Raw genomic sequence first — 23,639 nt, forward strand, 5'->3', positions numbered from 1 at the left:
GTGCAATTTATGCCGCGATTATCGTTGAAAGCAATTCTGGAATGTATTATTATTTATTAATATTATTTTTATAGTTATTAGTAATAGCATCAATGAACAATCCAGCGGTAAGACATCGAACCAACGTTTTCACTATTTAACATCGGTAAAAAAAGAATTTAAATAAAAAACGCTGTGGTTGCTGACATCATCACTTGGGTAGGGTTCTTCAGTACTTTCTCTTGACACTTATTTGTCCTCAGTGGCTTATTAATCCATTAATCCATTAATAATTAATGATCCGTGCATGTTACTTTCGATTCTGTAACACAAAAAAATTTGCTACTTCTACCAAAATTGTTTCTATTTTTATTTTTTAGATTGAAATTTTATTTTTAATTGCTTTCATATCTTACTTTTAATATTTTATTTTTTAAGGGGGGAAATATGTGTAGAAAAACGTTTTCATGCTGATTTTTTACTAATTTTTTTAAGGTATGAAAATTAATGTTATTTATTAAAACTATCAGGTTATTTCATAGATATATTTATATTTTTCCATATTTTACGAAAATTTAACTTAAAAAGTAGCGGAGGTATAAAAGCCACAATTTTTATCTGAAACTAATGGCACAGAAAAATTACTTTTCTTTATACAATTACGCTGAATATGAACCTCAATCATAAGCGATATTTTTATTTAAACTATTTTTTTTTTTTTTTTTTTTTTCAATAAAAACAATGTATGAAAAAATGGTAAAAAATTATGATTTAATTTCAAAGCACTCTAAAAAATTAAAATTTTTACTTTTCTTTTTGAAATTGAGGTTCATATAGAAGATACACGTATAAAAAAAAGACCATTCGGCAGCCGAAATGGAAGTAGATTTCATTTTATTACTTATTAATAAAAATTGAAATTAGATTTTAACATATGGTTTGTATTGCAATCACTACAATCAAAGTTTTCTAATAAGAAAAATTAAATAATAAATATTTTATAAAACGAATGCAACAACAAATTTCAAAAAATAAGTATGTTAAATTTTATTGAGATCCGATTAGAATTGCGGAAGTTAGAGTAGAGACATAGCCCGTTATATCGTATATATATATACATACATATATAAACTTTTGAACCATATGTATTTTCTGAATCAGTTCGACGAGCTGAGTGAGGAAATAGCAAAATTTTCCAAAAGCTGCGTCATGAGAACCAATACAATATTTAGATTTCTATGAAATCTACTAAAAATTCCATTTTTGGGAGGGTCATTCTTAACGCTAAAAATCAATAGATATATGAATTAAAGCTTATTTAATAAGCTTTCAGATGCATTAAACATAAATTTATTAGGATATTGTGTTCAATAGTATTTACATGGAAAAACAGTAAAAAAATGGGAATTTTTGAAATTTTTCAAAAATTTCAAATTGCTCTCATTTCTAAAATAACCGGCCGATTTGGCTCATCTTAGAACTTAACCTCAGAAACCGGTCAAAAAATAAGTATGTTAAATTTTATTGAGATCCGATTAGAATTGCGGAAGTTAGAGTAGAGACATAGCCCGTTATATCGTATATATATATATATATATATATATATATATATATATATATATATATATATATATATATATATATATATATATATATACATATATAAACTTTTGAACCATATGTATTTTCTGAATCAGTTCGACGAGCTGAGTGAGGAAATAGCAAAATTTTCCAAAAGTTGCGTCATGAGAACCAATACAATATTTAGATTTCTATGAAATCTACTAAAAAAAACGCCATTCGGCCACATCCAAAATGGAAGGTTGATTTTACATAATGAAATTCTTGATAAAATAACATACATAAATCGGTTGTACTACACATTGCCTGAAAATGGTTAAATTGCAGTCTTAACTTTGATAAAATAACTAAAAATCGTCAAAATTTCAATGTTGTATAGAGTAAATACCCCAATAGATGGACAAATATTAATTCCAGAAGCAATTACATTAGTTTTAAGAACAGAAATCTTAAGTCGTTATTTTTTTTTATGTCTACATATAGTTCTAAGAGCAAAAAGTAATTTTTTATTTAAAATAATAGTTTAAAAAAATCATATAAATTGGACGTCTCGAGGTTTTGCTTCGAGAGCGCCACCACTAGTAAGCATGTGACAGTTAGCTGGTGGACGTTATTTGTTATTATTATTGAAAATAATAAAAGAAGTAAGATTTGTACATTTGATTACGCTTATATTTCACTAACAAAGCTATAAATATAATATTTTAATGATAAAATCGAAAAAAAATAATAAAATTTAGTGTCTATCTATTGGTGATACTTTTCTGATCTCTATCCAATAGATGGACATTGAGTTTATACGATGAATTTTTTTATTTTTTTTTTTTTTTTAATTTTAAGATTAATTGAAAATACACGTATAAAAAAAAAAACGCCATTTGGCCACATCCGAAATGGAAGGTTGATTTCACAGAATGAAATTTTTGATAAAATAACATACATAAGTCGGTTGTACTACACATTGCCTGAAAATGGTGCAATGGCACTCTTAACTTTAATAAAATAACTAAAAACGTCAAAATTTCATTGTTGTATACGTTAAATTAAAGGTAATTTTATGAGCTATCACATGAATTTTTCAAAAATTATCTATCTTTTTTTAATCAAAAGTTATAGATCAATGAAGTGACCAAAAACGTGATTTTCAATATTTTGAAAATTTTAAATGGCCACCATTATTTCTAAACTAATTGATCGATTTTGCTTATCTTCGAACTCGTTCAAGGTAATTACCCAAAGAATATGTATACCAAGTTTCATTTAAATCCGTTGAGAATTGTAAACGCTATCGTGTTCACAAGCCGCGTTATATTACATAAATATATAAACTTTCGAACCAATGCTAATTTTGAGCCTTACTCGACTACATAAGAGATAAAATTACAAAATTCCTTGTGAATTCCAACACAAGGGCCAATGCAATAGATAGATTTCTACGAAATCTACCTAAAAAGTAATTTTTCTGTGCCATTGATTTTAGATAAAAATTGTGGCTTCCACACTGCACACTAACTGCTAAGTCGGATGACAACCTACGATGTGTATCAGCTTATATCTTCGTTATTTGTTGTTATATTGTTGTTTAATACGAAAAAATACTCTCAAATATATTTATAAAATAACCTGATAGTTTTAATAAATAATATTAATTTTTTATACCTTTAAAAAATTAATGAAAACGACCTTTTGCACGTATTTCCTCCTTAATTAATTTTTTTAATTTACATTTTTGTAAAAAAGTATGATACGATTAAAAAAAAAAAAACACAGGCGATTAATATTTTTTAAATTGAAACACAATAAACAACAAAGTGTCACCATTAGTGCTTTACATTTTTTAAATATTACAAAAAAAAAATAATTAATAAATAAATTTATGTATGAAGCAATTTATCAAGCAAAATTAAATTATTTATTAAAAGGAAATTTATTTTCCGGCTTTTAATTTAAAATAAAAATTTTTTAAAATTATCTTCAATATTTCTTCACCTGAATAAAAATATCCTTTTAATAAATTAATAAAAATAATAATAATAGCAACTAATAAGTTTACACACGTCTACTGTGCATTGTAAAGGGATAGAGAGTAGAAGAATGTAACAGAAGTAATCCTACTAAAAATACGCACCTGTACAGCGTATATTTCTCAAGTCTTTTGATTCCCATTGAGGTCCCTCGACAAACTCTTCTCACTTGTATACTGTCCAGAACATCGACTATGACTGTACCTAAGCCCCGGGCCCGCGTAACTTACAATTAAGCGAATAAAAAAAATAACATAAAAAAAACGCGATTTTTTTTTTTTTTTGGTAAAATAATTTATGCGTGCATCGTAAGCAAAAATTTATTTTTTATACATGGATTAATTATATTAATCTATTACTTAATAAAAACATTGTTCATTAATAAATTTAATAGTAAATAATTTAAAATATCAAGGCACTACTTTTAACGCGACAATCACTCACGTAGATAATTATATATAATAATAAAAGGCCGTAAAATATAAATATTTATAAAGTAATCTCAATTAATAATATCATTTATTATATTATTATTTATGTATTTAATAATTAATAAATAAGCAAAGTGTTTCAGTATATAATTGACAAATTAAATTTAAAGTCTTTATTTTATTTTATTTTTTTTTTGAGCGTTATATGGAAGTAAATGAAACACTGTGCTTAATAAAAAACATTATATCTTTTTTATTTATTAATATTATTTTATTTTAATATAAATTTTAAAAAGCGACTTTATTAAATGCTAATTGTAAAAGCAATGAAAAATATACATCTCTATAAGAATGAACAATCAATTAAAATACCTGAGACGTATTTAGTGAAAATAAATTTAATATTTAATGCCCGACTATTTTTATATCGCGTTTCAGATGCCTTAAGGGCGTATACCGGTTTCGATGAAAAAGCCATGAAGACGTATAAAAATTTTTTTTTTTCGGAAATCGATGTATTTTCGTACGAAATGCAAAAAAAAAAAATTTATACGCCCTTATGGCACCCGAAGTAGGTCCCGGGAGCTATAAGGGCATATAATAAAAATTCTATTATTTTTTCCAAGTCTAAAAAAATTTTTAGTTTGAAAAAAAAAATTTTTTTTGCATTTTTGCACGTTTCATATAAAAATACATTGATTCCAAATAAAAAAAATTTTTTTATACGCTCTTATTGCTCCCGGGACCCACTTCGGATGCCATGAAAAAACACGTCGGTTTAAAAAAAAAAAATTTTTTTGTACGTCCTGATGACATCCAAGGTGGGTCCCGGAAGCCATAAGGGCGTATAATAAAAATTCTATTATTTTTTCTAAGTCCAAAAAATTTTTAGTTTGAAAAAAAAAATTTTTTTTGCATTTCTCTACGTTTCATACAAAAATAGGTCGATTTCCAAAAAAAAAATTTTTTATACGCCCTTAAGGTATCCGAGGTGAGTCGAGAGCCATAAAAGGCGTATAAAAATTTTTTTTTTTTTTTTTTTTTTTTTTTTTTTTCGGGAATCAACTTATTTTTGTATGAAATGTGGAGAAATGCAAAAAAAAAATTTTCTCCAAACTAAAAATTTTTTTTGGACAAAAAAAAAATAGAATTTTTATTATACGCTTTTATGACATCTGTAACGCGATATGTCTGAAGCATTACTATTATCTTTATTATTTTAACTTTAATAATTAATCATTCAGATCTTATCAATAAATAATTTTTATCACTGGTCTTAATTGTTATTTTTTTTTTTTTTTTTTTTTTTTGTTTTTGAGGCAAATGCACAATTATAAGCACCTATCGTCAATTATTGTATTTAATTACTCATATTAATTTAAACATACATAATTTAAAATTAAAAAAAAAAAATATGAGCAATTAATGAGATAAAATAAAAATATTTGACGTTACTTGTGATTTATATAAATAAAAAATTCAATGACAAGTTACAATTAAGACATATGAGATTGCGTTATTAATTTTAATTATAAAATATGAGTCTATCTCGTGCGTGTAATAATAAAACAGTAAAAAATGATTTAAATTTTTTTTTCTATTACTAAATTCTACGTGTTTGAATTAATACCGAAAACGTGGAAGAATTTATTTTTGAACCCGGGTTTATTAGAACTAGTGTCGCTGTTGGTGGATTGTCCATCATGAAGTGACCTCTGTACCAGCGGCAGCGAGCCCTGTGGATTGTGATCATGTGTGTGTCGAAGAATCGTCAGATCGGGCCGGGACAACGAAAAAAAAATAAACAAAAAAGAAAGAAGAAAGGATAGAAGACGACTAATGGTGATACTACGACATGCGGTGCGATATACATTTTTATATATATATATATATATATATATATATATATATATATATATATATATATATATATATATATAAAATACTGTTATAGTTATAAGATAAGTTGTAATCATTTTTAAATTTAACTATTCAAATTTTTTGATAAATTATAGTGGTCAAGGTTTCTTTTTTTTGACACTCACCTCGTCGTGCTGCTCGTGCTCACTGTTCGCCAGGCTCGAACGTGATCCACGTCGCGTTGAGCCTTTCTCATCACCAAGTATTTGTGCGACTTTAGCTTGTTTTACTAAATCCAGGGCCTGAAAATAATTATTTATGAATATTAGTCATCAGTTTTTTTATTTTATTAAAAATTAAAATAATTAAAAAAAAAAAAATTATTCAACTCTCAATATATTTTTTTTATTTTTTCACTAGAAAAATTTATATAAAAACAATTAAATTTTTTTTAAATGTCAAGATAAAAAAAAACTAGCATTTTATTTTATTTTTTTTTTATTAAAAAATAAAAAAATTTTTCCTTTTGTTTAAATAAATAAAATTTTGCTTTATTAAATAATGATTTTTGTTAAATTGCACTGTACTTTTTTAACTATTGACGTTTTTAAAGATATAAGCTCTTCCCGATGTTACACTCATCAAGAGCTTTCATTTGAATACCCAAATGCATTTTGATATATTTTTCATATATACATATATATAATGTATATAAATATATGAAAAAATGATGTGGGTACTCAAATGAAAGGTCTTGATGAGTGTAACATCGGAATGAGCTTATATCTTTAAAAATGTCAATAGTTCACAAGATACAAGATCATTTCTTAACTATTGATATTTTTAAAGATGTAAGCTCATCCTGATGTTACGCTCATCAAGAGCTTCCATTCGAGTACCCACATGCATTTTTGATATATTTTTTATATATACATAAATATAATATATATATAAATATATGAAAAAATGATGTGGGTACTCAAATGAAAGGTCTTGATGAGTGTAACATCGGAATGAAGTTATATCTTTAAAAATGCCAATAGATCACAAAATACAAGGTAATTTCTTAATTATGTATCTAGAGATAGAGCATTTTCGAATGCAGCCTAAATACTAATCATAAAATTATTTTAATTTATCAAAAAATAAATAATTAAAAATAAAAATCGCGTGAATGATGAATGAAATTTGCAAAAGCATTGAAAACTTACCTGCTGCAAATGCTGCGTGCATTAAAAAAATAGTGCAACATTAAACTCTAATTAGCATTGTAATTGAAATTTTCACACAAGATTACTTAAAACCCTGAATAAAAATTAATGTAACGATTTCACGATGAAATTTATGCTCTGTTTGTAAATAATTGAAAAGTAAATAAATTTTTAACTCACTTCCTTGCGTGATCTCAGAGCACAGTCTTCAAGGGTTTCAGCAGCCTCGTATTTGCCCTGTCGTCTGTAAAGAGCTCCTAAATTCTTCAACGTCGTAGTTACGGTGGGTGAGTCAACTTTAGCCGCTTTGTGCCATCCACCGTACTCGCCATAAGGTGCATTTTCTTTATTTCTATGTTTGTTTTCTTCTCGTTCTTCGGCGACCTTTAAAATAATCACGGCAATTATTATAAATCTTATTTTTACACTGTGAATAATTTGGGGAGTGAATTGCAGATTTTATTTGTATTATTTCCCGTAAAATTTTTTTTTCATCAAATAAACATAAAATAATAATTTCATCCGTTGAAAAAATTATAAAATTTATATTTAGAGATTTTAAAAACTGACATTATCTTTCCAATATTTAAAAAAATTATCAGTATTTTTCTTTAATTTCTACAAGCTGCATTTTTTGATAAATTCTCTGTATTAATTTATTTATTAAAAAAATCCTAAAAATTGCCATATAAAATTTAATTTCAGTAATATTAAAGTAACTAAATTTTTTTAATTGAGTGTAGTAATTTTAATTTATTTTTTTTTTTTTACTTAAAAATTAGATTCAATGCTCTAGTCAAATTTTTTAGAAAAATATAATTAATATTTACAAACTTAAACTTGAAATAAATTTTTTAAAGTATTTTTTTAGTAATTTAATATATGAAACTTGTTTCATCTAAGTAAAAATTTATTTAATCTAAAAATTAAATTTCATATTCACTCTAGGGAATAAAAATTCACTCCCAATTTTTTACAGTGCAATTCGGCTGCCCAATTTCAAAACACAGTAACTAACATTTAGAAATTTTTTTAAATTTTTCTTATTAATAAAAAGTTTGCCTGCCAAATTGCAAAAAAATTTGATTTATGAATAGTAATACTTGAATATAAATATTTTTAAGAAAAAATACTTGAAATTAAGGTCTAAAAGTTATAAAAAATGTAGCAATATTAAAAAAAATTAGGTATAAAAATTTTGCAGTTACTGTGTTTTCAAATTGGGCAGCCGAATTGTATTAAAATAAAAACAGAAATAACAAATTTATGGATGCAATACCTGCCAAATAGGTTTATTATCACCATCGATAGCACCGAATTCCCGCTCATGTGCTCTAGTGAGAACTTGTTTGTATAAAACTTCAGCATCTTTGTATTTTCCTTGTTTTAAATAACAAGATGCCAAATTATTCTTCGTCTTAGCAACATTGGGATCGTCTGGACCCAACTTAGCTTCATAGATTTCTAACGCACGCTGGTAATATCTCTGAACTTCTTCATATTTGCCCTGGTTCTGACAGAGAAGCGCCAAATTATTCAGCTGCTTGGCTACGTCTGGATGGTCGCGACCAAGAACTTTCTCCCGGATCTCCAGAGCACGCTTGCAGAGCGGCTCAGCTTCCTTGTACTTGCCACGCTTTCCGTAGAGCACCGCCAAATTATTAAGCGTCGCGGCGACTGCTGGGTGATTTTCCCCGAGGGTTTTTTCACGGATCGCGAGCGCGTCGTTCAACAAATTGGCCGCCTCCTTGTACTTGTTCTGATCGCGGTAGACTAGCGCCAGTATGTTAAGCATTGTTGCGACGTCTGGGTGATCGTGACCCGAGGTCTTCTCAAGGTCCTCCAGTGCTTGCTTGCACAGTGGAACTGCAACTTCATAGCGGCCTTGACTTGCGTACTGTATTACTAAATTATGCAGCGTACGCAGACGTGCGGGTATCTCGTAGCCGGCGTTCACTTGCTGGGCAAATTGTGACGGCGGGGTTGGTGACATTGCTGTTTATTTTTAAAATAATTATATTATTAACTCAGACATTTATTAATAGCTTTAATAAGTGGTATTTTATGGATCGAAAAATAATATGGAACTGTTTTTAACGTACACTTACTGTTTCGTTCGTCCCCTTCATCATCCGGGAACAAATCGACCATTGGATCTTCCTTTGGTTTGTCTTTTACATTTTCATCGTCTGCTGGTGGATCTGGATCGTATTGTCTCATACTTTCCATAAAGTCGATGTGTTTTTTATCGACTTCCAACTGAGCAACCTTAAAAACAATTGAAATTATTGTTATTATTATTACTAGCAACCTTGCAGTCACTAAGTGACTGCCATAACTTGTAAACTATAAATAAATAAACTTGTGCTTTATTAAATAATGACTTTAGTTAAATTGCACTGTATTTTCTTAAATATTGACGTTTTCAAAGATATAAGCTCATCCCGATGTTATACTCATTAAGAGCTTTCATTTGAGTACCCACATGCATTTTGATATATTTTTCATACATACATATATATATAATATATATAAATACATGAAATATTGATGTGGGTACTCAAATGAAAGGTCTTGATAAATGTAATGTCGGGGTAAGCTTATATCTTTAAAAATGTAAATAGTTCACAAGATACAAGGTCATTTCTTAATTATTGATATTTTTAAAAATGTAAGCTCATCCTGATGTTACACTCATCAAGAGCTATTATTTGAGTACCCACATGCAATTTGATATATTTTTCATACATTCATATATATTATGTATAAATATATAAATCTATAAAATATATGAAAAATTAATGTGGTTACTTAAATGAGAGGTCTCAATGAGTGTAACATCGGAATGAGCTTATATCTTTAAAAATGTCAATATTTCACAAGATACAATGTCATTTCTTAAATATTGATATTTTTAAAGATATAAGCTCATCCCGATGTTACACTCATCAAGAGCTTTCATTTGAGTACCCACATGCAATTTGATATATTTTTCATATATACATATACATAAATATATAAAATATATGAAAATTGATGTGGGTACTCAAATGAAAGGTCTTGATGAGTGTAATATCGGGATGAGCTTATATTTTTAAAAATGTCAATAGTTCACAAGATACAAGGTCATTTTTTTAATTATGTTAAATTGCACTGTACATTCATCAATGTTGACATTTTTAAAGATATAAGCTCATCCCGATGTTACACTTATCGAGAGCTTTCATTTGAGTACCCACATGCATTTTGATATATTTTTCATATATACATATATATAAATATATAAAATATATGAAAAATTGATGTGGGTACTCAAATGAAAGGTCTCGATGAGTGTAATATCGGGGTGAACATATATCTTTAAAAATGTTAATAGTTCACAAGATATTTGTTAAATTGCACTGTACTTTCTTAAATATTAAAATTTTTTAAAATATAAGTTCATCCCGATGTTACACTCATCGAGAGCTTTCATTTGAGTACCCACATGCATTTTTGATATATTTTTCATATATACATATACATAATATATATAAATATATGAAATATTGATGTGGGTACTCAAATGAAAGGTCTCGATAAATGTGATGTCGGGGTGAGCTTATATTTTAAAAAATGTCAATAGTTTTCAAAATACAAGATTAATCCTTAATTATGTGTGTCTTAATTATCTAATGCAGCCTAAATAATTATCATAATAAATCGGTGAGAATAATATGAAACCTTGAAAAGGCACAAATTCATATCACGACCTTTGCAATGACACTAAATTTAACTAAAAAAACCGATTTTGTTATATGACTGTCCTGGACACAAAATCTTTCTTATTCTCTTAATAATATAGATTATAATTATTTACCTTAAAATAATTCTTTAAAATATATATTCACTATCTGAACAATGAAAGCTTTTGATTAAAGAAAAATTTTTCTTATTAATAAAAAAAGTATTCTTTTCATTCTCAGAGCTTCAAATAATAATAGAGTTTTTTTCAATCACAGCTAAGATATAATTCATAAGTTCTTTAAAGATTAAAAAACTGAATAAATTATCAAAGGTTGAATTACAAATTAAAGCAAACTTTCCTTAATTTAAAATTCTTCTGAATTAATAATTTTCTCATTGAATTCTTTAAATAAATTTTACCTTTTATAGCCAGATTAAAATTAAACCCAACTAATAAATAAATAAAATAAAAACTAATAAATAAATAAAAACTAATAAATAAATAAAAAACTAATAAATAAAAAAATAAAAAAAATTGCCTAACTTACAGCTTGTTCACTAGCCTGTAGCTTCTGTTGAGTACCAGCAAGCTCATCACGTAGCCAAGCATTCTCTTGACAAAGCCTTTTGACTTGAGTTCTTAATTTTTGTTTTTCAGCCTCAACCATTTGAAGCTGGCTCGCGAGAGCCATCATTACCTGAGCTTCGCCCAGGCCCAGCTCTATCATCTCAATATTTTTACAGAGGAGGCTGACTTTGTCACGAGCCTCCGGTGCCTCTTGAGACTGGAGTCCTTGGAGGAGTCCAGTGTGTTCGACCCTCAGAGCTTCCAAGCCCTGGGCCACTGTTCGGGCGCCAGCTATTATTTCTTCCTGCGTCATGGCTGTCATTCTGCCAATGTGTTCTATTTTTTTTCTGCAAGCAAAAATATCAATTAATAAAAATCACAAAAATAAATTAAATTAAAAATAAATAATGAAGCTTGATATGACATTCACAAACATCAACAATTCTCTATAGAATTTAATTCTATCAGACGCCTAATCAGTCTAGTCTAAATAAAAACATTCTTGACATTAATATTTAAATGGTAAAGTTTTGTTTTAATGAAACAAAGATAATTAATTATTGTGTTGAATAAAATAAAATAAATGTCTTAAAGACCTGCTAGCATTGCAGCAGTTGTCGTCCAATGACCACTACAAACTCGTCGACCTTCTGATCGTAAAAATTTTTCACATATAATGTAACAACTGAAAAAACCCTTTCAGAACCAGACTCCGCAAGGATAATTCAATCCATCAGTAACTTGTTATTTAAATTCTTTTTTTTTTTCATCAGAATATTATTATAAATAATATTAAATACCTCGGAAATAATAACTTACCCCATGTCGAAAGTTGCGCAAAACCGGACGAAAAATATCAATCGTTCAATAAGTTCACGACTGCGCGTAAAGTTTTGTTTACTTAATTTTGTTATACTCTTGGTTTTTTTTTATTCAATAAATTACAATTTTTTGTAGGATTTTAATTATTGTTTTTTTCTGTAATAATGGATGTCATTGATAAATGTACAATGAGATTTATTGATTTCGATATCTTGGTTTTTAAGCGGACCTTGACCGCTTTTTAGTGAGACGAAGAAGGGATTTGTTAAATTTGATTGTTTTCAAAGATTTGAACTATTTATTTTTTTTCAATTGTAAAACACTTTATTATTATTATTATCTATATTATTAAAATAATAAACAAAATTTTGTGGCCAGGATAGTCATATGATAAAATCGATTTTTTTAGTGAAATTTAGTGTCATTGCAAAGGTCTTGACTTGAATTTGTGCCTTTTAGGCTGCATTCAAAAATGCTCTATCTCTAGATACATAATTAAAAAATGACCTTTTATCTTGTGAAATATTGACATTTTTGAAGATATAAGCTCATCCCGATGTTACACTCATCGAGACCTTTCATTTGAGTACCCACATGCATTTTCATATATTTTTCATATATACATATATATTATATATATAAATATATGAAAAATTGATGTGGGTACTCAAATGAAAGGTCTCGATGAGTGTAACATCGTTATGAGCTTATATCTTAAAAAATGTAAATATTTAAGAAAGTACAATGCAATTTAACAAATATCTTGTGAACTATTGACATTCTTAAAGATATAAGCTCATCCCGACATTACACTCATCGAGACCTTTCATTTGAGTACCCACATCAATTTTTCATATATTTTATATATTTATATATAATATATATGTATATATGAAAAATATATGAAAATGCATGTGGGTACTCAAATGAAAGCTCGTGATGAAAGTAACATCGTTATGATCTTATATCTTTAAAAATGTCAATATTTAAGAAAGTACAATGCAATTTAACAAATATCTTGTGAACTATTGACATTCTTAAAGATATAAGCTCATCCCGATGTTACACTCATCGAGACCTTTCTCTTGAGTACCCACATCAATTTTTCATATATTTATATATATTATATATATAATATATATGTATTTATGAAAAATATATCAAAAATGCATGTGGGTACTCAAATGAAAGCTCTTGATGAGTGTAACATCGTTATGAGCTTATATCTTTAAAAATGTCAATATTTAAAAAAGTACAGTGCAATTTAACAAGTCATTATTTAATAAAGCAAAGTTTTATTTATTTACTAATAATGATAATAATAACTTTAGTTTGATATTTTAATATTTTAAAGAACTTTAATTTTTTTTTAATAATAATAATAAAATTTTATTTATTACTATTATTATTTAAAATTTTGAATTTTACTTGATCGAGTCTCAACAGCTGACAATTCGCGCAAGGTCGCGTCGATTAAGAGCAGACAGAGATTCATTTACAAGAACTTAACTGAAACTTGTTTCGCGTTTGAAAAATTTGATAAATAGTCTGACTGGCTGACTGGAAGTGGCTTTTTTCAATTATTTTATTTTAATAAGACCGATTTTATTATCTTCTTTAATACCACCGGTTAATGAATAAAAAAATTACTTTTATGGAATTGAATATTGAATATTATTTTTTGAACACGTTTCTGAATATAACATGAAACAAAGTTTGTTATTAATTGAAATGTTAAATCCATAAGCCATAACAAAGATCAATAATTAACTTATCGGATAATCTATTCGAGATAAATAAAAACACGTGCGCTCACTAGTTCAGCCTCTATTTACCCTCTCACACTTGACAAAATTTTCTCGAGTAAGATTCAGCGGAAAAATAAAAAAAAGTGTATTTTCACGAAGAGTTTGTTTTATTTGAGTAATTTTTATTTTAAAAAATCGATTTTATTGTATAAATAAATTTTTGTTAAATTTATAGAAGTTATTTTTAAGACTTGCTCATTTTTTATCAAGTTATGAGTAGACTTGGGGTTCTTATTGTAAGAATACGACACTGAAAATAGAAACTTGACATTTTCTTTTAAATTAAGAATTAAAAATACGCAGTTATTTTTTCTTTACAATTAAAAAAATTGAATTTCTCATTAAATTGACAATAATTTATTCTGAAATTATTAATCTAAATTTTTCTTACTAAAACTTCAAATATTTTATGAATTATAAAATATATTTGATGAAAAATTAACGAGAAAAATGTAATGTGTTTTTTATCAATTGTAATTTTATTACTTATTTATTCTAAAAAATTTATATTTTATTAAACTTTAAATTTCTTCATAAAATAAAAAAAAATCATTATTAAACTTTTCAAACAATGAACAATAAATTAAATATTTCAAAACACTAAAAACTACTCTAAAACTTTTCACTTTTTCAACCACAAATTTTACACAAACATTAAAAAAGTTTTCCCAATTTCGAGCCACAACTACAAAAATTTAGAGCAATAAAATATAAAGTAAAAAACATCCAAGAAATTTTTTAAAATAACCTGTCTTATTTCTTCTCAACTCTTTCATCAAATTCTCGTAGAAGACTAGACAATTAACAAACAAAAATTTTTTTTAATTCTATAATTTATTTAAATCTAACTTCTTAATTAATTATTTTATAATTACAATTAACTCAAACTTACATTTCTTCCCAAGAATTTAATAAATTAAACAAAAAATTTATTAAAATAATTAACAATTAATTTATCAAAAAAAAAAAAAAATATATATATATATAAAATACGCTTAAAAATTTAAAAGAAACTCTTAAAAATTTTAACAATTTTTTTATCATATTAAACTTTAAATTATTTAGAATTAAAAAAAAAATAATCTGCTACTTTCAGACTCATAATTAAAAATGAGGAATGTAAATTGATAAAAAAATTAATTTGATTTAATAAAATAAAATTTATTTGACCCAAAGAAACTTTCTTAATTCAAGAATTTTTAATCCAAGAATTTAATGATACTGGTTGACAGTCATTAAAAATTTTTTTAGAATTTTATAATAATTTAATTATTATAAAAAAAATTTAATTAAAAAATTCAACATGTGAAAATTTATAAAAATTATTAGTGAAAATTTTTAGAAGCATTTTTTTATTGTAATCGTTTGTTAAAATTTTTAAAATTGACAACTGACGAATAATTTATTATCTCTTAAAAATCAAATGAATTTTTTAATCAGTGATTAAATGGATAATATAATTACTTACGATTAAACTCACATTCTATAGGCATTAAGTGTTTTAGACATATCAGTTCTACCCATTGATAATATCAGAATCTGCCAGACCTACCTAATCCGTATAAAAAAGATAAAACCCTTATATATATACGGCGATATCGATTTGTGTCGCTAACGTCTAGCCGAAGACATCAGCGTTTTATTTAAATATAAATATAAATCGAGTTAATTAAACTCTTATAATTAAATGCCGCACTAATTTCAAGACTCTACACTTCTTCTTATGAAACTTTTAAAATTTTAATTTAAATATCTAAGATATTTTTTAATATCTTCAGTGCAAAAATTAATAGTTGTTATTTAATTATCAACATTAAATATTAAATATTAGCGTTAATTTTTAATATTATTGTTAACTATTAAAAACTACAACAAATTTGGTAGAAAAATATATATGTCTATACAGAGTAATGTTAAACTACGGGGAATCACGTCACTTAGGGGTTTAACTCCTCACTGAAGTCGCATTTGGGTTTTCAGTAGATTTTAGTCTCTTACCCCTCGTGGGTATGTAGTACTTAATTGCAAGGGGTGGGAGTTTGTACCAGCGCGTGCGCTACTCATGTGGCCTCGATATCTGTGTGCATTTTGCTGCATATTCACCCATACTTTATCATTATAAATAACTGATGTGATGTATGTGAATAATAAGAGTGTAAGTACAGATGTACTTGTACTTGCTACTGCACTGAGTAAAAGTTGAGTGTGTAATTGCACATGCATGCTACTACTACCGGTGGATGGTATGGAACGCAGGGGCGGTTTACCGTCATTATCATTATTGTTTCACTGGAATCAAGACATGTTATGTTATATGTTATGACTTGACATGAAAATGAGGAAAAATGAAAGGGAACTTTTTTACAATGGATGACACACTTATGCAATCTTGAAAAGTTTTTATAAATGTAAACATTGACGAGTTCAAAGAACTTGATTTCAAAAGGTTCATTAGGAAATTTTTTTATTTTTTATTAGTTAGTAATTTATTTGAATTTCAGATTTTATATTAATTTTTTTTTACTCCAATGTAATTTAGTTTTAAATAATTTTTTTTTTTGGAGTAAATTAATTTTTGTTTCAAATAAAAACAATAAAAGTTTTGATAATTTTTCAATTTTATAGTCATCGGATTTTTTGGCATAAAAATTATGTTTAGAATTTTTTTTTTAATAATTACAAATTTTTCTTTCAAAAATACGAAAATTAAAAGAAAATTTTAATGAGACAATTTTTAGATTAAAAAAAATTTTTTTTTTTAATTTTTGATATAATTAATTATTTTTAAACATTGAATACCAAAAATAATGACACTGAAGTTGACAGATATTAAAAATTTTTTTAGAATTTTATAGCAATTAAATTATTATAAAAAAAATTAATTAAAAAATTCCACATGTGAAAATTAATAAAAATTACAAGTGAAAATTTTTAATAGTATTTTTTTATTGCAATTTATTTTTTAAAAAAATTTTTAAAATTGACAGCTGACGGCTAACTTCAGTATTATAAAAAATATTAGAAATTTATAAACTTATGTGGACATATTTTATTAATGATTTAAAAAAAAAAAATTTTGTTCATATAAGCTTTGAAAGTGATTGAAAAATTTAATTTTGCAAATTAAAATTTTTATTATTGTAGAGAGATTAATTGAAGAGTAAAAAAAGGTTCAAAATGTTAATTTTTTTATTTTTTTATGCCAAGAAAATCAGATGAATGTAAAATTGCACAATTACCAAAATTTTCAAGTGGAATATCTATTAAATTAAAATTATTAACTTGAAATAGACAATATGAAGTATTTAAGTAAAAGTGGTGCTGGAACCAGAGTTTTAAGTATTTATTAAGATGCAGATTAATATTAAATACTGTGATGAAAAAATTGTAAAAAGCAGTTGTTACTGTTGTACAATGTTAAATAAATCTATCCATCTTATTAACTTGAAATAAATAAAATTAAAGTATGAATTTATACACTGTAAACTTTTATTAAATTTTAAAAAATATAAATGAGTAATTAATTTATTTAATTATTATTGAAATTTATGAGGATTAAAATTTTTATTTATTGCAAAATTTATTAATAAGATTTAATATTTCACCACAAAATAAATTATAAAACTACTTAAATTATAAATCCATTTCTATAAAAAAAATTCAATGATTCTATTTTTAAATTAAAAAAAAATCTAATGAACTAGATAACCGACTAATCACTTTTTAAAAACTCTTTTCTATTGAACTGTCATTTTCTTTCAAATACATTCAACATACCAAGTATCAAACATTTGAAATCTCCTACACAAATAAATATCCCTAAAACTTACATGTAAAATTTTACACCTAAAAATTTTATAACATAAATTTTAATCCTACCATTAATTTTTTTTTAAAATAATAATTAACATTAATAGATAAAATTTTCTTGAATATAAATAAGCTTAAAAAATTAAATTAGCATATTTCTAAAAACAAACCATACTCCCACTTGAATTTATGAAAGAAAATGACTTTCAAAAAATTCAAACAAAAGTTACTTCTTGCCTAATTAAGTGATAAAATAAAAATAAATTAGTGTTATAAATTTAAGTTTAACTTTCTTTAACAAACCAACTAAAATAAACAAAACTCTGTTTTAATAAATTGAAACTAATACTTAACTAGCTATTAAATTTTTAGAGATAAAAAAATATTTGCTTACTCTAGTTGCAAGTGCAGTACATTGTATCATGTGTCGAGTTACAAAACACTGAGTAAATAATAAACAAAACTTATACTAAAAAATTAATGTTACAAGTTTTGTGTATCAAAATAATTAATAAAATAAAATCTGTGTCTCGTAAAATGTATATAGTACATAGAACTGATGGCTTGAGAGCTGAATGCGATAGACGGTATCCGATGATTCATACCGTGACGACATTACTATCCGAGTAATATAACTACTACCGCCAAGACCGACTAAACTCAGCTCAACTCAGCCATAACAACTTATAATACATTTATTTATATTATATTAATATCATTAATTTTATATATACAATACAATACAATATATTAATAAAAATAAACAAAATGTTTGTCAACAATAGACATTACTTTTGTCTTCCACGTGGAAGTATTAATATAAAATAAAAATAGCACAATAATTGATTTCTTAATTATGAACAATTGTTTTTGCGACTATTCAATTAGACAGCTTTTGAAAATTGTTTACTTCCTTTTATAATTGATTAATTGACTCTAAACTTCATTAATATTCGGAGGAACAATTAAGTACTTTCATATTTTGTCCACGTTTAATTATACAGTTACATACTTAATAATCAGGTGGAACAAACATGCGATAATTTATTAATAAGTAAAATTTTTATTCTACTTTCTTGATTTTTTTTTTAATAATAAGTGATTAATTAATTATTTGTGTGTTAAGCTAATTAACGGTTAAAAGTAACTTCAGGAATTTTAGTTGAATTTAATGTGTTAGATATGAACAGTAATTTGATTTTAATGGATGTATTGTTTTTGAAGAAATAAATTTTTTTTTTTTGCTGTAATTTTAGTTTTTTTACTTCCGCAGATGAAAAAGTTGTTTATATAAGAAACGTGATTCAGAAGATTCATTAAATAATTATGATCTAACGTCTTTATTTTTTTTTATATGCAATTGAATTTTATAAATTTTTTTCGATAAAAATAACTATAATAAAAATTATTATTAAGATATTTAATGAGAAGGAATAAGTAATTATTTAAAAAAAATTTTTTTAAGTAAAAGTTTTAATTGAAATTTGTAAAAAAATTTTTTTTAAAAATTATAAAAATAAAAATTAATATAAATTAATAATTTATTTATTTTAAGTAATTTGCAATGGCAACGTTGCAGTTACTATTTGACTGCCGTGACTTGTGAACTATAAAAAATTAAAATTTTGCTTTATTAAATAATGATTTTTGTTAAATTGCACTGTATTTTCTTAAATATTAACGTTTTTAAAGATATAAGCTCATCCCGATGTTACACTCATCAAGAGCTTTCATTTGAATACCCACATGCATTTTTGATATATTTTTCATATATTCATATATATAATATATATTTTAAAAATATAAACTCTTTCCGATGCTACACTCGTCAAGAGCTTTCATTTGAGTACCTACATGCGTTTTTGATATATTTTTCATATATACATATTCATAATATATATAAATATATAAAATATATGAAAAATTTATGTGGGTACTCAAATGAAAGGTCTCGATGAGTGTAACATCGAGATGAGCTTATATCTTTAAGAATGTAAATATTTCACAAGATACAATGTCATTTTTTAATTATTGATATTTTTAAAGATATAAGCTCATCCTGATGTTACACTCATCAAGAGCTATTATTTGAGTACCCACATGCAATTTGATATATTTTTCATACATTCATATATATTATGTATAAATATATAAATCTATAAAATATATGAAAAATTAATGTGGGTACTTGAATGAGAGGTCTCGATGAGTGTAACATCGGAATGAGCTTATATCTTTAAAAATGTCAATATTTCACAAGATACAATGTCATTTCTTAAATATTGATGTTTTTAAAGATATAAGCTCATCCCGATGTTACACTGATCAAGAGCTTTCACTTGAGTACCCACATGCAATTTGATATATTTTTCATATATACATATATATAAATATATAAAATATATGAAAATTGATGTGGGTACTCAAATGAAAGGTCTTGATGAGTGTAATATCGGGATGAGCTTATATTTTTAAAAATGTCAATAGTTCACAAGATACAAGGTCATTTTTTTAATTATGTTAAATTGCACTGTACATTCTTCAATATTGACATTTTTAAAGATATAAGCTCATTCCGATGTTACAATTATCAAGAGCTTTCATTTAAGTACCCACATGCATTTTGATATATTTTTCATATATACATATATATAAATATATAAAATATATGAAAAATTGATGTGGGTACTCAAATGAAAGGTCTTGATGAGTGTAACATCGGGATGAGCTTATATCTTTAAAAATGTCAATAGTTCACAAGATACAAGGTCATTTTTTTAATTATGTTAAATTGCACTGTACATTCTTCAATATTGACATTTTTAAAGATATAAGCTCATTCCGAATTTACACTTATCAAGAGCTTTCATTTGAGTACCCACATGCATTTTGATATATTTTTCATATATACATATATATAAATATATAAAATATATGAAAATTGATGTGGGTACTCAAATGAAAGGTCTTGATGAGTGTAACATCGGGATGAGCTTATATCTTTAAAAATGTCAATAGTTCACAAGATACAAGGTCATTTCTTAATTGTGTATCTAGAGATTATTTTTGAATGCAACCCAAATATCATAATAAATTTACTATCGGAGAGAATGAAATAAAACCTTAAAAAGGCACAAATTCAAGACCTTTGTAATGACACTAAATTTCACTAAAAAAACTGATTTTATCATATGAATATCCTGAAAGCCAAATTTTTCTTCCTCTCTTAATTTAAATTACTTAAAAAATTTATAAACTGACTAAAATAATAATGAAAAAATTTTCAATTGAATTCTCAAAACAAATAAAATTTTTTTAATTAATTAATCAAAATCAAACAATTTATATTTATATTTCAAATAAATATTTATTCATCCGACTGACTCAAATAAAACATAACATAGTCAGAGTGTTAAACATTGGATCCTTAACAACAGAAGGTAGAACGACAATTAAAGAGGAAGACGATTCCGTTACGGTGTGAATCTCGCGGAAACGAATTAAAATATTTAAGTTTGTCCGGTTACACCTGCTCTCGTTGAAGGCGTGGCAATACAAGTGAAAGAGCACCCGAAGACAAGACTAAGCGAATTAAACACACAATAAAAATAAGTGTTCTAAAGCACACTTGGTATGTCAGTAATGCATTATATTCCAAGTAGTAGCTGACGGTCGATAGTCGAAAATTTTTTAGATGCTCTGTTTCTGGGAGAATCTCACAAAGAAACTAAAACTTTGTTTCACCAAGCTCTTATAATACTAAAAAATAAAAAAAATAAATAATAAAATACTCACTCTAGATCCAGAGCGGAATCCTCGGTATTTTTCAAATTACCATTACACTGAAAAAAATGACAGATGAATTAGTAATAATAATAATACAAAGCTTTGATACAACAGAATATGTACATTGAAAAATATTTTATAAAGTTGAGGTTATTTGTAAGTAACTCTTGAGTATTCTACAAACGCTCGAGCCGTGATAGTCGTAATTATAGATAAGAAACATTTGAATGTTACTTTTTTCTCAAATGGTCGTTTTTTAATTACATTTAGCTCACGAACTATCTAAATCACAAGACAAGTGAGATGTGACAGGATAAAATGGCGAGAGCGTTCTTGATTAATAACACCAGTATTTTTTTATTTTTTTTCTAACATTTATTTTAATTATTAATTAATGTTTTCCAGGAGGTATTTAATTATTAGTTACCTTGTTATTGAACTGATAGACGATGTAATGATTGTTACACACTCGGTAATTGTTTTTTGCCAACGAGTTACTATGCTTTGACTCGTAATGACTTTATGATTCGTCGAAAGTAAAAGCGATGACTGATAACAGCGCCTCTAGCGGCGATTATTTTATTTAAAAATCCCGCGCTTTTTTTGAAAATTTTAAAATGTACAATTTTTATTTTCAATCCATTTTTACACAGTTTTGTTGTAATTAATGCTTAATAGTAATTTTTAAAATAAATTTTATTAAAAATACTTTGATTAAGAAAGACATTGAAGTTAATTGATAATAATGAAAATTAAGTTTTAATTTTTAGAACTCATTTTTATTAAAAAAATTGTTGTAAAATAATAAAGAAAATTTCATTTGTAAAAAACTTGAAAAACTTTGAGTTTAATTTTTTAAAAATATTTTTTTATTCTCATTTAATAATTAAAAAAAATCAAAAAATTTAAAACGTCGTCTCACTTTAATATTATCAATTACACTAAAGTTAGCCGACGTTTTTAATTTTTTTGATTTTTCTTAATTATTAAATGAGAACTAAAAAACTGCACTTAGAGTTTTTCAAGTTTTTTACAAATGAAAATTTTTTTTTGTTATTTTGCAATAATTTTTTTAATAAAAAAAAGTTCTAAAAATTTTTAAACGTCAGCTAACTTAATTTTCATAATTAATTGACGTTATAAACTTTTTTATAATTTTATATCACTTAAATTATTAAGGAAAAAATTTGATAAAAAAATTTCACTTATGAAAATTAAAAAAAAAATATTAGTGGAAATTTTTATAAGCATTTTTTTTGCAATTGATTTTTAAAATAAATTTTATTAAAAATACTTCAATTAAGAAAGACATTGAAGTTGATTAATAATACTAAAGTGAGACGACGTTTTAAATTTTTTGATTTTTTTTAATTAAATTAGAACAAAAAAATATTTTTTTAAAATTGCACTTACAGTTTTTCAAGTTTTTTACAAATGAGAATTTTTTTTTGTAATAATTTTTCCAATAAAAAAAAATTTTATAATTTTCACATTTCGACCAACTTAATTTATAATACTAAAGTTAGCCGAGGTTTTTAATTTTTTATTTATTTATTTATTTGTTAAGAAATGCCCTCGGCAATTTACAACAATATGTTACATTTTAATGTGTAGAATTTTTAGCAATGATTTTATACAATAAATAGTATCTGTAAAGAGAAGATAGATTTAAGAAATTAAAAAATTTTTTTTTTAATTTGAAAGAGAAAAACAAAACAAGAAAAAAAATTTTTAGTAATTGATAATTAATAATCACTAATTGATAGAATATATCTGATAGTTTTTTTGATTTCTTTTAATAATTAAATTAGAACAAAAAAATAATTTTAAAAAATTGCACTTTTAGAGTTTTTAATGTTTTTTTACAAATGAAGATTTTTTTTTAATTTTTTTGTAATAATTTTTTCAATAAAAAAAAATGTTTTTAATTTTTAGATGTCGGCTAACTTAATTTTCATATTTAATTGACGTTATAAATTTTTTTCTATTTTTATATCGATTAAGAAAAAAATTTAATAAAAAAATTCCACTTA

General features: G+C 25.2%; 1 protein-coding gene across 16 annotated transcripts; it reads right to left on the reverse strand.

Annotated features, from left to right (window-relative positions):
• Positions 1-219: 219 nt before the first annotated feature.
• On the reverse strand, positions 220-22,171 carry LOC123262644 (kinesin light chain). 16 transcript variants are annotated; one of them, XR_006509006.1, is made up of 9 exons: positions 15,491-15,768; positions 11,361-11,727; positions 9,189-9,354; positions 8,366-9,081; positions 7,267-7,470; positions 7,087-7,098; positions 6,061-6,177; positions 3,689-3,809; positions 220-301 (listed from the first exon to the last, which is right to left on the reverse strand). XR_006509006.1 is itself a non-coding variant. In XM_044724937.1 (9 exons), exons 3-9 carry the CDS (start codon positions 11,700-11,702, stop codon positions 5,626-5,628), a joined length of 1,683 nt encoding a protein of 560 aa, XP_044580872.1. In that variant the 5' UTR covers positions 11,703-11,727; positions 21,616-21,662; positions 22,034-22,171; the 3' UTR covers positions 5,268-5,625. The 16 variants fall into 16 exon arrangements, 15 of the variants coding, with proteins under 15 accessions (XP_044580880.1, XP_044580878.1, XP_044580882.1 ...); XM_044724937.1 differs by lacking the exons at positions 220-301; positions 3,689-3,809; positions 15,491-15,768 and adding exons at positions 5,268-5,751; positions 21,616-21,662; positions 22,034-22,171; XM_044724938.1 differs by lacking the exons at positions 220-301; positions 3,689-3,809; positions 15,491-15,768 and adding exons at positions 5,268-5,751; positions 21,616-21,662; positions 21,730-21,868.
• Positions 22,172-23,639: the final 1,468 nt, after the last annotated feature.

The sequence above is a fragment of the Cotesia glomerata genome, linkage group LG4 (assembly GCF_020080835.1).
Source record: "Cotesia glomerata isolate CgM1 linkage group LG4, MPM_Cglom_v2.3, whole genome shotgun sequence".
NCBI lineage: Eukaryota > Metazoa > Arthropoda > Insecta > Hymenoptera > Braconidae > Cotesia > Cotesia glomerata.